Here is a 15843-nt window from a genome sequence, read left to right on the forward strand (position 1 = left end):
GCAGCACTGCATTATGAAAGCCATAGGATATAGGTTCAACTCTGTGAAAGATAAATGAGAGAAGCAGGATTTAGAAGATGCACCCCACCATACACATGGCTGATGTGATAATAGGACGGAAGTAAATAAGCAATGCATCATCCAGAGCAAGCCAGAACAGGACGTTTCCTTAAAAAGTGCAGCATTTTCTGGTGCTTCAAATCACGAAGGAGTACCTTGTCATAGAAGGAAAACGCCTCCTACTCCCCTAAGTCTCACTGTAGTTGGAGACTGGTAATTATCTATTCTAGGGAAGAACTGACACAAAGGGAAGCACCACAAGCTTTGATCTCATCAAATCTCCTCATCCACATCATGTCATGAACAGAGCTCAAATATTTAGGGGAGAGAAGAGGAGTATGAGCGAAGGGCGGAACGGGGGTTTATCAGACTTGCCATATACCATTTTTAGGTCAGCCCAAGGCCAAACTTTGCTCCGTACACCTGCCTCTCTGCAAGCGGGGGGCTGCAGCCTTGGCGTGGAGCTCTGTCGTGCTGAGCTATTTTGGGGACAAAACCAAATTTAGCCACTCACTTTCTATCTGTTGTTCTCCCAGCTCCTTCCTGAAATACAAGAATGCATACAGACTTGGGAAAAGGATCTATAGGTTTGTGGCTTAGTGTGTTTATTCAATTCTAAATATTCATTTGGTGAAATGAATCAATAAAAGGTTCATGAAAAAAATGCTTTCAAAAGGAAAGTTGATTTACGATACATGTCAAGTCTGATGAATTTGGTGATTTGGTGACGTATAAATAAAATTGAACTGAATTGAATTGACAGTTGTTTGCAGCATCGTGCAACTTATAGATTTCTAGTAGCAAGCAAGGCGATCTGTAGGAGCCTTCCATTGAAGCAAAACCTGACATTAAAGGAGTGCAAGAGCGAGAAGCAACAAAATCACTTGGCCAGGAAGTGACAGTGCCACACATAATGTAATTTTAATAAAACTTCACGACTATGCACCATTCTCTAAAAACCTACCCTAACACTTGCACTTTCTTTCTGCAGGAAGGTCAGGAGCTGATCCAGGAGAAACCTGAGCTCCGTTCAGTGGTGCAGCAGAAGCTGGAGGAGATTAGGGAGTGCTGGTCTGACCTGGAGACCACGACCAAGGCCAAGGCCCGCCAGCTCTTTGAAAATAACAAACCCGAGCCAGCAGTGAAGAGCTACTCAGACCTCGACAATCAGCTCTCCCACCTGGAGCAGCAGCCCCCCCAGCTGGAACAGGCACACCACCTGCCAACCTTCAATGAACAGCTCCAGAAATTTCAGGCAAGTCCCAAGGCCCTCCTCTTGGTCTGAACTTGTCTCTTAAACCAGCGCAACATAAAATTCAACCAAATGTGTTTAACATATCAAGAAAGCTGTAATTAATTATTATTGGTTAACACCACCTTGGATGTAGGTGCATATTTCCACTGAAGTGTGGAGCCTTCTTGTATAGTTTGGCTTAAATTGCAACATTTTTCTGTATAGTTGAAAATTTTCAATAAATAGCCCACAGCGGCCCTTGTAGTGGCCTGCTCTCAAACATGGGGTTCAGAGGCATTCAAAAATGCACCTGTTATATAACCCTGAAATGTTCTGTTAGGGAAACAGCTGACGTGCTGTGTTTGTCCATCCTTCATATGGTTGTAACATGACCTTTCTTTTCTATCCGGTGAAGGCTATGGAGTCTCAGATAGGGGACTTTTACAAGGATGTGGGAGAGCTTGGAAGCTTGCAGGGGCTCTGCCTACCCCAGCGAGGGCTGATGGCAGGTGACAAGGAGGTCGGCGAGCAGTCAGGCGAAGTGGAGACCCGTATAGTCCGCCTCATCGAGCCCCTGAAGGAGCGACGCCGCATCCTGCTGGCTTCCAAAGAGATGCATCAAGTCGCCCAGGACCTGGAAGATGAGATAGTGAGTCCCTCCTCTTCTTGTTTCATATATTTTGTCTTAAATTTAAACACTGCTTATAAAATGTGCCAGTATGGTTGTTACAATATCATCACACATAATTGCTTTTTCATATTCAAAATTTGCAAAGTAAATATATCATGTCTTTGCCATCGCTTCCGTGTTTGGTCTACGTTTGATCGTAAACATGCCTTCTGAAATATTTAATAACCCCACTGTGGTTGTTTGGCAGCTGTGGATTCAGGAGAGGCTTCCTTTAGCTACTTGTAAGGATTATGGAAACAACCTCCAGAGCGTACAGCAGTATATCAAAAAGAACCAGGTAAGTCAGGGATGACTTTTGGCCATGGTCAGCTGAAATGTAATCCACATTCTGATAAGACTGAGAACTTTCTCATCGGTTCTGTAGGCAATCCAGAGGGAGCTGACAGGGCGGCGGGCTCGTATTGAGGAGGTTCTTGATCGGGCAGCAATCATTGCTTCACTGAGAACTCCTGAGGTGGAATTTGTACGTGAGGGGGCGGGACATGTACGCCAGCTGTGGGAGGTGCTGCAGCTGGAGACGGAGAGGAGGTCTGTGTTGCTGGAAGCTGCGCTACAGGCTCAGCAGTACTACAGCGAAGCAGCTAAAGTGGAATCCTGGCTGTCAGGACAGAAGCTCAACCTGGCCAGCGAAGAAAAAGGCACAGTATGTACCCCTGTAATATTCACACTGCTCTTTACAGCCATAGGTTATCATCAAAGTGATCATGGTGTTTTATTTTTCAGGATGAGGCGAGCACGCTACAACTTCTGAAGACCCACCTGGCTCTGGAGCAAACCGTGGAGACATATGCAGAGACCGTAGGCATGTTATCTCAGCAATGCCAACATCTACTAGAACTAGGACACCCAGACAGGTGTGCCATAATCCCTGCAGATTATCCTAAATTTGTTTTGCACATTCTAAGTACTAAAGTTTAACGGAAAATTGTTTTGAAATTGTAATTGTATTCTTTTGTTTTGTCTTAACTTTCAACAGTGAGCAGATCACCAAGCAGCAGTCCCACATAGACCGCCTCTATGTGTCTCTGAAGGACATGGTGGAACACAGAAAGATGAAGCTGGAACAGCAGTACTGGCTGTACCAGCTCAACAAGGAAGTAGAGGAGTTAGAGAAGTGGATCACTGAGCGTGAAGCAGTAGCCAGTTCCACTGAGCTAGGCCAGGACCTCGAGGATGTCACGGTCAGTATATCTACAAGGTTTTAGCATCTAGTCAAACAACAGGAACACATGAGGTGTTCTAGTCTCAGTCAATTCTGAGCCCAAACTGTGAACCGTGGCAAGGAAATTTCACGACTGCACAGGTGGCATCCTAATACAGTGCCACACCATTCTTTCTCAAATGTTTGTAGAAGCATGCTGCATGCCTGGTTGCTTAATCTCATACACCTGTGGCCATGACAGTTATTGGAACACCAGAATTCAATGATTTGGATGGGTGGGTGAATACTTATATAGTATATACCATAAAGGAGACAGACGTATATTGTGTTTCAACTTTGATCTCTCTTGGCTGACTGCAACATGTTTGTTCCACCAACAGCCATGGCCATAGCTAGGATCATGTGCTTGAATTGGGAGGGGTAAGAAAGCAAACTCAGTGGACTTCAATCTGCAATATACTGACATCTTGTGGTGAAAACTTTACACCGTGTAACTTTTTTTTTTGAGATTGGAAAATTAATGAGCACAACAGCACCACCCACCTGTTTTTCATGTGTTCTTTCTGTCTGGGACAGCTGATCAGAGAAAAGTTGTTTTAAATGGGGTGAACTGCAGGGGGGCACCATGGCCTGCAAGGATTCACTGGAAGTGGTGCAATTTGGTCCAGTTTTAATCAGCTGCTCAGTCACTCAACAGATTTATTTAACAAACATCTTTTGCATTGATAGGATACATCTGACTTTCCTTTTACGTTCATTGGAGACATTTTTGACGAGGAACTTATTTGTCAGGACAGGAGAAAGCATTCTGTATTTGCAGGGTGGAAATCATCCACTGTGTTAAATTACATTACATTTATGAGAATAAAGAATGATTCATGTTTGTGTGAGTCTCTGTAGCGTTGCGTTGTTTATTTGCGTTTCAGGTCCTTCAGGAGAGGTTCACCAAGTTTGCATCAGAAACCAACAGCATTGGCCAGCAGCGCATGGAGCAAGTGAACAAAATGGTGAACGAGATGATAGACTGTGGCCACTCAGACGCGGCCACTATTGCTGAGTGGAAAGACGGACTGAACGAGTCGTGGGCTGACCTGCTGGAGCTGATGGAGACCCGCAGACAAATGCTGGCAGCATCGCACCAGCTGCACAAGTTTTTCACCGACTGCAAGGAGGTATGGTCACATCCGATATCAGACAGTGACTCAGGTGTGCCCTGTTCTTCCTCAACATTACAGGTAGACTGTCTGGGCGTGAGTTGCAGCTTCTATTTTTAAAGCACTCATGATGACAGCGTTGTCCTGTGTTGTAGGTCTTGGCTCAGATCGCAGGGAAGATGAAGCAGCTGCCAGAAGTGAGGGCGTGCCAAGCCAACATTACCAATCCAGCCACCCTGCAGAGACTCATGCACTCTTTTGAGCATGCCCTTCAACTTCTAGTTGCACAGGCAAGTGATATACTCACCAAACTTGTGTTTGTCACAAAATAGATTATACGTCATAGACAAAGCAAACTTTGACTAAAAACTAAGGCTAATCTTTTATTAATGAAACAGAGTGACGCATGTCTTTATGCAGGTGAGGCAGCTGCAGGAGAATGCTGCCCAGCTGAGGACCATCTATGCTGGTGAGAAGGCTGAGGCTATTATGGTCAAGGAACAAGAAGTGATGGATGCATGGAAGGAGCTGCTGAGCTCTTGTGAGGCCAGTCGTGTCCAAGTGACTTCAGTAACTGATAAGGTCCAGTTCTTCTCAGTGGTGCGTGAAAACCTAATGTGGATGGAAGGAATCATGGGCCAGATAGGATGGGATGAGCCAAGGTAAGGTAGCATATGCTTGTTAAGGTATGGCTCTCCTTTATTACAGTTTGGAAAAGATGAATTAGAGCTTTAGAGAGTGCATTTTTACCTGCAGGTTTCTGTGGTCTTATATGGTCAATGAAGACAAAATGTTAATATTGTCTTCTGTGCCGCTTTGACCTAATTTCATATGACACCTGCTACACCGTTTGTTTTTGTTTTTTGTTGGGGGCTTCTCAGGTTGACACTCTAATCACTGCCTTTATTTGTCATGTTCCCAACCAGTACCACCGTCCAACTTGCAGTATTTTCATATTTGGCCTGAAATCTTTCAGCAGATGTCCACATATCAGCATATGCATGAACATACAGCACTATGGGAGCCACAAAGATGGCGAAACATATGCACATGTAGTGTGTTTTGATGCAGCTAACATTTTTATGCCTCTACAAAAATTGAGCCTTCCTCAACTTTTGATCCCCACCATCCTTTTTTCTCATCACTTGCAGTGCCATCTTTTGGCACAAGCCCTTGAAAATTTTCTTTTTTTCATGTCTGGCTATAAGATTGTGTTCTTCTTATTCTTATTCCTTTTCTTCTTCTTCTTCTTCTTCTTCATGCAGTCTGCTAGTTTTTTTAATATTAACTTTGACACCCAAATGTTTTCACTCAATCCATAGAGAATGTCTGGGGCAGGGTAAGAATGTTTTCACACTCGTCCAGGTAATAAATGAAGGCTGGTGTGATAAAGCCTGACAGTATTGTGTCCCTCCGTCCGGATCAGAGGTTTTTCTGAATTTGTTTGTATTATATATATTGTTATAATATGCTGACATAATATTGGTCAATCACTGATTTGTGTGTGAATCATTCATATACATGGCTGGTACATGAGGCCCTTTGGCAATCTTTTGCTCTTTGACAGATTTGCAAACTATTGCTGCCAATACAATCACATCGCTAATACTGCTAAATAAGGAGACTAATATGGCTGTTAAACAACTGTTTAAGAAGTAGAACTGTCAGGATTCCTTTTTTAAAATATTTTGTGAGGGGGTTAATGTAACCAGAAAAAAATGATCTGTGTTCCTCAGAGATCTGACAGCTCTGGAGGGAATGATGAGACAACACCAGGAGCTGAAAGCCAAAATAGATGGACGCAGCAAGACCATACAGCAGTGTGCAGATCTCGGCAAGATCCTGATTGCTGCTGGCAACCCTGCTTCAGAGGAGGTCTGACAAAAAATATTCACACTGTTAATATAAGAATACATAAAAATCATACAATTACTTTATGTAGTAATGAAACCAACCTGCCTGTCGCCGCAGATAAAAGAGAAGTTGGACAGTCTTCTGACTAAGCAGAAGGATCTTGTTGAAAAATGGGACAAACACCAGGAACGGCTGCAGCGCAGTGAGTAAATAGAATACTTAATAGATGAATACTTAACAAAACACTCTGTTAAATGTTAAATGGGCCTAAACTATAAATGTTTTTCCCTTTCATGCCACTATGTGCATTTAATATATCATGAATCATGTATGAATCTTACTGTTCTTTTCTGGTTGAGCTGACATTGCAGATTCACTCTCAACACAATTTAACCAAAAAGACTGAAATCCAAGCTGTAACATAAATGATAAAATTCCCTCATAATACATACACAAACATGTAAATAACAGATTCTACTGAGTATGCATTAAGCATGTAGTGAGTTGGTAATAGTGTGGCTGGTCTTCTGTCACTTCCAGAGCAAGAAAAATTCCAGTTTGCTCAGGAGACAGTAAAAGCAGAAGCCTGGCTAAAGGCCAAGGAGCCGCTGATCACTACCAGGCATCAAGAGGGAGGAGTAGCCCAAGCCCAAACTGATGAGGTTGAGCAGCTCATCCTTCGCCACGAGGCCTTCCGCAAGGCTGCTGTAACCTGGAAAGAACGCTTCAGCTCCCTGCGCCAGCTTTCTGCTGTAAGCTTGACTGTAGATAAATAATGAATCAGTTTGCCGGAGTCACAGTTTTTTTTTTTAAAGTGACTACGTGTTGTGTTTGCTTAGCAGGCATGGGCGCATACCATGAGTTTGCATCATCACAGGCTTTAATCTGGCTCGTGACATTAAGTGCATGTGGTGTACCCTAATCCCACTGCACCCAATCTGCCTTCCGCGCTACATTGCTTAGTGTTTTGTCTGGCATATGTTTGAAATGAACAAATCACTAGCTTTACCTGCATCTTTTGGAACCATCGCATAAAATGTGGCGTTAATCAAGTTTATATGGTGCTATTAGTTATGTAGCTAACTCTCTCTCTAGGCTGAGAAGAAAAAAGAGGAGGAGAAAAGGACCCCACTCTCCAGCCGAAGGATGTTCCCATTATCTTGCCTGACTCCCAGTGTTCCCTCAACCAGTGCTACCTCTTCTTTCCTAAGGCAGACGGTACAGGCCCAAATTGAACCGAAGCCCTTGCAGCCCAGTTTGGATCTGGGTGCCACCTCTGCAAGCCAGAGACTGTCTTCAGCACTGGCCGGCTATAGTCCAGTTATAAATGGATCAGGCTACCACGGACTGGATCAGGGCAGCGGGAAGTTGATGGGTACTTCTTACCTTGGGATGAACCACCCGGCAGCCGGAGGTGGGAGTGACTCTGGTTTCTCAGCACTGACCTCTCAGAGTGGTGGAGTAGACACCTCCACCTATCTCGGTTTGAACCATCAAACTGCTTGTAGCGCAGAAAGCTCTGGGTACTTTGGACTAACTACTGGGAGCATGGGTGGGATGCAGAATCATCTGGGGAGTGGCAGGTTAGGAAGTTCAGGTAACCTAGCTCAGCAGCCAGGCAGTGGAGGTATGGGAAGCCCAGGCTTTCTGTCTCAGCAGAATATGGGCAGTTCTGGATATCTGGCGCAACCGCAAAACATCGGGACTTCCGGATATTTGGGACAGCAGCCAAATTTAGGGAGTTCAGGATATTTGGCACAACCGTCCAACATGGGGAGCTCTGGGTATTTGGCACAACAGCCCAATATGGGAAGTTCTGGGTTTTTGGCACAGCAGTCTAATATGGGGAGTTCTGGATACCTGGCACAGAATTATCAGAGCGCTGGCGGATTGGGTAGCTCAGGCTATCTGGCACAAAATCATTACAGCAGTGGAAGCCTGGGCAGCTCTGGATATCTGGCACAGAGTGGTGGCATCATGGACCCTAAAATGGCATATGCATGGCAGCACCTGAAAGCTGACTTCATGCAGCCTAGAATCAACCACATCCACAAGGCTGTAAACCCTCTTCTCGAAGCCAGCAGAGTGCAGCGTGAACAGTTTGGCGACATCCCGATGGCAGACATGATGGGGCCAGAGTCAGGGCTGGAGCTCCTCCACGGCCGCCTCCAGAGAGATCCCCGTGGCAGCCGCTCTGACCCTCAGATGGACCATCTGAGGAGAGAAAGGGAGTACAAGCTGGGCAGACAGACCTCCAGCGAACAGGAAATTCAAGCGAGGCTGAATGAGCTGCCGCTGATTGTGCGGCAAGAGCGTTACCGGAGGCGCCTGGAGAGGCAGTCGTCTAGTGAACAGGAGGGGAACGGCAAGCAGAGGCTGCAGAGGCAGGACTCGAGTGACCTGGAGGGCTCTGCTAAGGAGGGCTCTGACAAGCGCTCAGGGTATGTGAATGAGTGGTTTCTTTACAGTTTGCCCAGTCAGCACAGTCCAGCATGATCGTTATCATTTGGAGGTTACGTAACGATTGTGTTTGCTGTGTGGGTGACTCATGTTTGCTGTCCATCCAGGGAGAAGAGAAATACCATGGCAGAGATTGTAGAGCAGGTCCAGGAGAGAGAGGCAGCACATGTGAGTTTACATACTGCACACCACAGTATTGTGGTGTCACTTTAGTTTAAATTATGTATAGATGCAATATTCTCTCTTTTGTTATCGGGTTTTTCAGGCACGAGGAGAGCCTTATCGACCTCCTAGCAGCCTCTCAGCACCCGTGACCCGTTTTGATGGACGTCCTCGTGCCCGAGACCGTCCCAAACCAAGGAGAAGGCCCCGTCCAAAAGAGCCTGAGGAGACTCGACGATCCCGCTCAGCCCCGGCAACTGGAGCCCCAACAACACCCCAGCCGCCTTCACACACTGCCCACAACGAAGGTTCCCTCTACCGAAAAAAGGCCACCAGCTCTGACCTTGAAGCTCAGCAGCGAAGCCCAAACAGGTAAAGAAGTCATGAACAAAAGACAAACACCACCCCAGCAATAACAACTGCCTCATTAAAGGTCTGATCAAAAATTTGCAAACTATGGAAAACTGTGCAAACCAGGTCAAATAGCTTATGGTTTCAGCCAGCAGGGTATTACTTTTGTGTTTGCGAAAAGAAAGCAGGTTGTCTAGAAGCAACCTTCACGCTCACTGTCGTTACTATCTTTGACCAGAGTGAGCTGACTGTCTTCATTGAAGACTAATTTATTAAACTGACCTCAGTCGGATCCAGCTATCATGTTATCAATGCTATCAATGTTAGCATGTGTCATGAACTTTGAAGAAACCATCGACGATTAGCTTTCAGTCCTGGTCAGTCACACTATATATGTGTTATGACACAGAGCGACAGTATAGTTAGATCTATATGTTTTTGGACAGTTAAATATTTTTGCCTCCAAAACCAGCAGAAAGGATTTTCCAAAGATTCATTTGCATGTTTGATTCAAGTGGTTTATCTCGGTTAACGGCATATTTGATTTGGGAAAACAGAGAGCTTGACAGGTTGATTGCAAATTTTCATTGATTTTTATTAGTTATTCTAAAATTTAAATGTGTATTGTTTGAAACAAAAATAACTGATGTGACCCAACTTATCTGCAGAAATGCATTACAAATCTGTTTGATGTCTCATTGTGATTTTCCAGCAAGTCCTGGGTGAACGTATATTGTGTGCTGAAAGATGGAAAGCTGACCTTCTATAAGGATGCCAGGAACCACAACACAACATACAACGGAGAGCCTCCTGTTGACCTTAGTAACTGCTCGTTTGATCCGTCGATGGGATACAAGAAGAAGAAAAATGTCTTCATCCTTCAGTAAGAATTATTCATATTATTATGGCAAATTTTATTGCCAGTAACTGTGATTTCAAATTGTGGTTTTACTGAGTTTATATTGAAAAGTGTAATATGTCTTTAAAGGTTATTGCCTATTAAAAGATTTTAAATTATTGATTAACCACATGGCTATAAAATACATGCAAATGCATAAAAACTGACAAGTCCCTATTGATTTTCTGTGCAACAGAGTGAACGATGGAAACAACTTCGTGTTTCATGCAAAAGATGAGGTAAGATACATTTGTAACTTGGTAAGGTCAATTAACTTACTGGTGTTAGTATGTTAGAACTTAAAGACATGGAGCATTCTGATCAGTCAGTACATTATCAAACTCATGAAAAGACAAAGATCATCAATAAATGTATTTGCTGCTCATTGTTCTGCAAAAACAATTTTGATTAAAGTAATAATCTACAGCATTACACCGGCTGGCTCCTTCCTTCATTATCTTGAACATTACCTTAAACGTGGGCACTGATCTGCACAGGTCGCCCTGCTACCAGACTCAAAATATGCCGAACAAATCAACTATTTACTCCAGTTTCAATAACATTTGTTTAAAAATACACTGTCAAGCTGTTTTAGGAAATCGCTTTTCAGGTAAATACTATATAAAGTATTGGCCAGAAATTTACATACCCTCACCTTGGGCATGAATGGCATGGTCATTTTGGGCTTTTAATTGTTTCTCTGGCTTTTTCTTGTTTCAGGGTGGAACGATTATACAGCATATGTCTTTAATGACATTAAAAGGCAAAAACTAGGAGCACAAGTTTGAATTCTTTTGGATTTTTATTTTCAAAATTGTCAAAATAATACATATAAGCTCACTTTAAACCTTTTAATAAGTGGTGCTAAAGGCTCTTCAATGTCTTAACTTGATAGGTCAAGGCCCTGTTAACTTCTTGTTAGTGATCATGACTGGTTGGTAGTTTCTCTTTACCAGCATAAAAAGGCATCACTCATTGGATTGACCGATACTTGCAACAAAGGGAACGTCCAAGGAACATGATGAATATCTAAAAATGAGGATTAAAGATTTACACAAGCATTTCTAAACAACAGCACATTCCAAGATCATCAGTTTAAACAATTGTACATAAATACAAGTAATTCAGATGTGTCACCACTGGACTAATAGGGTTCTGACCAAAAAAGAAGCCCCTGCTCCAAAATCAGCATCTTTAAACTCAACACCCCTGACCTCAACCATCATGAAAATGTATGGACTGGGCTCAAAAGCAGGGCCAGAAAACCAACCAGTTTGAATGAATTCTACCAAATCTGACAAGAGTTGTCAAATGCCCAACCACAGTTCTGCTGGAAGCTTGTTGCTTGTTGATAGCGATCAAAACCCATCTGGTGTCCCTGCAGCTTGCTAAGAGATATTTCACCAAATAGTAGCAGGGGTGTATTTGAGCCTGTATTTAGCATTCTGGATCTTCTCATCAAAGATATTTGTCATCTGTGAACCTAGTTGTTGTTTTTAAAGTCAGTGAAGATGTTTGCTGTATAATCATTCCATTACCGTAACATTCATACCCATGATGAGTCTATGTAAACGTCTGGCCACATGTGTATGTGATATGTTACTATTGACAAGAGGGTACTGAAGATCTAGAACAACAGAAATGTTGGTTTTGGTTTGTTAATGGAACTTCACAGATAACAGAATGACGTTTCTTTAACTTGTATCCAACACATTTTCACACATTTTGATTATAATATTACCAGTTTGTCTCTTTTTAATGCCACTGGATTACTAAAATCACACAAGGACAGCATAGAGGAGCATGTTGAGCAAGAGAATGATGTTACACAAATGCACCAGTGAGCGACACAGGAAATCATTCCTGCCTGTGGTTATCTCCTTGTACAACTCCTCCATCTAATACACAGTACACAGTGCAATAGTTACACCCTTTTGCACACGCTCTGTAGTGAAAATAACAAATAACAAAGTTTTACAGGTTAGAGTAAAATGTCAGTCATATATATCTAACCTCTGTAATATTCTGGAAATTTATAATTGAGCTATTTGTATATATATGAGCTATTCCTTATATTTTGTAAGCTTTGTAATATATTGTGTTATTTAATTAGTTCAGTCTGTTACTGTTACTGTCTTGAAGCCACTGCAGCCACATAATTTCCTTAGGGAGTGTAGTATTCAGTGTAGTATTTATGTCAGCATTATGTTAAAAGTACACCGTTACTGCTTCCATATGAATTAAAGGGTAGGTTGCAGGCAGGTCCTGCTAATCAAATGTGTTAATAGATTAATAGATCTTGAGCAAGTGTGAACAGCTCTATAAATACTGACATTTTGACTGTTTGGACCATTCAAGTGCATGTTAACACAAAAAGGGAAAGACATCAGCAATGATCTTAGTGAAATAATTACTGGTGCCCATCATTCTTGGAATGATTATGAAGCCATTTCCAAATGTTTTGAAGTTGTTTTGCAGTGATGTGAACACTTTGAGTTGCGTCGTATCCAGAAATATTCTAGGGTCAAATATGAGCTCATGTGTCCAACCACTAAAGCCTGACTCAAATAGGGTCATGCAACAGGACAATGATCCCAGCAGCAGCAGGAAACAATCCTCCACAACACATTAACCATCTCTCAGTCCCTTAGATCAAGTGCAATTTTAAGTAAATGAAATGAAAATACTTCATTTTACATTCTTGCAGTATTTGGCATGTACAGAACCTAAATACTTCTTCTACTCTTGGTTCTGTCTTTATAGTTTGAACTCTTTCCACTTAGTAATTGATGGGTTCGGTTTGTGTGAATGAGGTGCGGCACAAAGCCACAAACCACTGATGTAATAAGAAGAGGTGCAACCTTCAGTCAAAGGCAAATTTGATTACATTGTTTCCCACCTGAAGACACTTTATTCAAATAAAGAAAATGTAGCGTTTCAGCTGGATGGTTTGCATATATCTGCTGCAGGCTCAGATTTGGATGCGTAACAATGCGATGTGTAAATCCCAAACCACACAATGAATCAAATGCAAAGAGAAAAAAGCATTATATGATGAGCAGACTCCTTATATAAGCTCTCTGTCTGATCCTGGTCTCTGTAGGAGGACCTAAAGGCATGGACTTCCACTATCACCACCTGTATAGCTGAGCACGAGGCCATGGGCACGTGGGATAAGCCAGGCACCTCATCTATGGATCCTGACCGCTCTGAGAGGAAGGAGAAGTCGGAGGGAGATGCAGACGCCAGGTCAGAGAGGTCCGAGCTTGTAGAGGGGGAGGAGAGGTCTGAGAAGGAGAGATCAGAGAAAGGCGACGGCTCTGAGAAGTTAGACACATCTGAAATTGCTGACAAGCTGGAGGGTGGGGCGGGGGGCTCCAGCACGTCTGGAAAGAGCAAATGAGAAGCCCTTTTTTGTTTTACTGCTACTCACTGACAAACAGCATAGGAGGCAGGGATGGATGGAGAGCATGTGCAGTTAGGTTTGCAGGTCCTCGGTCACACAGCTGGAACACACCGAGGCCACGGTCCTTTGATTGACTATTGTAACTGTGACAGACTAATCTCTCAGCCTCTCCCCCTTCACCCAGGAAATACATCAGTGCTTGCGGTGGGCCACCTGCTGGTAGATAGGAGGCCGGCCGGGTGGACAAACAGGCAGACAGACTCCAACAAATGGTCCCAAGAATTAGTCACTGTCACTTCCTATTGTTGATCGTTTAATCTCTCGGATTCACAGCATCTTTGTTTATGTATCTTTGACTGATAATGTAATGCTCTGTCTATCTAGACAAACCTGAGAAGTGGCGAATGAAATGTTTCTCAATAGTAAAAAAAGAAAAATGTTTTTGAAGCAATATACTTTTTTATGTTTCCTCTTTGTCGGTGAGAGAAATGGGGGAAAGGAAATAAGAAGTAATGTAGAAGCAGCTGTAAATTCTCTCATTTTTTTGTCACCTCCACGTAAGCTTACTCCAGGCAGTTGTGCACCTTAAACACTTGACACATCTGTATACTAATCATAGTGACATTTAATCCCGACACATGGCTAGCTTTGACTCATCTTAATATAACGGAATGCTTGTGTTACCAACTGACTTCACTGGTGTCATTTCCACAGTTCTTTTCTTTTCACTTCTTCTGATTCTCATTATGATTTATCCGTAACGATCCGTGTCCAGAGAAGAGCATCCCTTCAAATTCTGATCCATCACCCCAAGGCATGTTCAAAGTGGCAACGCTCAAAGTAACACTAAGCCTGAGACGATCCCTTTGTGTACATGACAAAAAATCAGAACATTGCATGAAATAGTCTTAGTGCACCTGTTAAACTTGCCTTTATTTCTGTGTTCTTGGCATAAATCAGGCAGCACTGAAATTGCAATAATCTAATGTGAGCGGGTGGGTGGGTTGTATTTGCTGTCATAGACGACTTCTCAAAATCCCGAGGGTTGTTTGAAAAAGCAGAGTTGTGTTCTCTCTGCAGTAAGCATGAGAGGAAGAAGCCAAATGGCCCTGCTGCTGTTTGTACTGTATCACTGCTATTTCTTTTCCACAGAATGTACTGATTTCAGGTACCCCCCTCCCCATAATGTCAAAACCTGAGCAGGTGTGTGAGAGACGAGACCTCTCTGTGCCCTTTGTCCTTCGTTTGACCTTCAAAGCAATTGGAATCTATTTGTCAAAGACGAGTTACATGTAAGTCATGAAGTGTATAGACCTATCTTTGTATGTATACCAATAAAACCTGTGCTCTAATAAAACCATACTCTGAATCGGTAAAAATTAAAACATTTGTATTAATCCACAAATAAAATCAGTCATCACTCAAATATATTAATGTTTATTACATTTAAATACAAATTATGCAAATTAGGAGTCACTATTAATTATCACAGTGTATATACAAGTACACCAGTATCTAGATGTATTAAATACGTTGTACTGGGGAAGAGCAGCAGGTGTACTGTAGGTATGCTTGTTGTATTTTTATATGCATATATTTATTATATCAGACTGAAGAGTTGCCCCATGTAATATTAGCTGATTGAGTAGCCAGTGTTACTGTGGGAGGTGTGCTCAGTTTATGGATTACACACACAACAGGATCAACTAGCCTGGGCAGTTCACTACCTGCTGCTCAGGGAATAAAAGTATTTTGTCATCACAGTGATTATTTTGTTTTATAAAATAGTGCTCGTTTGTCGTATATGTGAGTTATTTTTCCACACATAGGTCCAAATAGTCTTTACAGTGCTTATTTTGGAGCTAATGAGAAACTGCGAATCTCCTGAAATTTGTGCTGTGAGAATGACTCGCAACACAAAGTTTTTCCATACTGTCGAATTGCACTTCTTCAGTTGTGTAAAATGACTTCTTAACAGTCTTCCTTTCTGAAAACACCAAAAGTCCACTTTCACATTACAAGATTGCGAACAGAGAAGTTTTGCTACAATGTGAATGTTCTTTTGTTTTTTATTTGTCACACACTGTTTGCTTTTACATAAGTGCCATGTCATGAAATCTGCTGGAACAGCGGGAAACAGTTGGTCCTTTAATCATGAATAATGTTTTGTTTGACCTGACACTCGTCTGCCGTTGCAATACATATTCTCAGTCATCTAATTAGATGCTTTGGTATTTTCATGTGGCTGTGATTGTTCTGATTCGTGGCAGATACTTAGCCTGCCTTACCATGTGCATTTGAAATGTTTGCTTCCCATTACTTTTATGAAACACATAGGGGGAGGGGGGTGGGGGGGTATTTTCCACTATGTTACAGCAGTCAACGAACTAAATAGGCAGCATAAACGTGAC

General features: G+C 42.6%; 1 protein-coding gene across 2 annotated transcripts in view; it reads left to right on the forward strand.

Annotated features, from left to right (window-relative positions):
* The window catches only part of sptbn4a (spectrin, beta, non-erythrocytic 4a), a 30402-nt gene extending 14633 nt beyond the window's left edge, over nt 1-15769 (forward strand). For both annotated transcript variants that reach the window (XM_086307847.1, XM_086307848.1), the window contains exons 3-20: nt 1052-1315; nt 1710-1943; nt 2173-2262; nt 2350-2628; nt 2709-2839; nt 2962-3166; nt 4074-4319; nt 4457-4591; nt 4722-4963; nt 6038-6176; nt 6273-6357; nt 6696-6907; nt 7251-8596; nt 8723-8783; nt 8881-9149; nt 9841-10011; nt 10223-10265; nt 13130-15769. In XM_086307847.1, the coding sequence (XP_086163973.1) occupies nt 1052-1315; nt 1710-1943; nt 2173-2262; nt 2350-2628; nt 2709-2839; nt 2962-3166; nt 4074-4319; nt 4457-4591; nt 4722-4963; nt 6038-6176; nt 6273-6357; nt 6696-6907; nt 7251-8596; nt 8723-8783; nt 8881-9149; nt 9841-10011; nt 10223-10265; nt 13130-13429 (4452 nt within the window). In that variant the 3' untranslated portion in view covers nt 13430-15769. The remainder of the gene's footprint in view (nt 1-1051; nt 1316-1709; nt 1944-2172; nt 2263-2349; nt 2629-2708; nt 2840-2961; nt 3167-4073; nt 4320-4456; nt 4592-4721; nt 4964-6037; nt 6177-6272; nt 6358-6695; nt 6908-7250; nt 8597-8722; nt 8784-8880; nt 9150-9840; nt 10012-10222; nt 10266-13129) is intronic.
* Nucleotides 15770-15843: the final 74 nt, after the last annotated feature.

Source organism: Aulonocara sp. 'chitande type north' Nkhata Bay, linkage group LG10, assembly GCF_057382095.1.
Source record: "Aulonocara sp. 'chitande type north' Nkhata Bay isolate Kocher_YH1m ecotype deep benthic linkage group LG10, A_spYH_male_GT1.1, whole genome shotgun sequence".
In the NCBI taxonomy this organism is placed as follows: domain Eukaryota; kingdom Metazoa; phylum Chordata; class Actinopteri; order Cichliformes; family Cichlidae; genus Aulonocara; species Aulonocara sp. 'chitande type north' Nkhata Bay.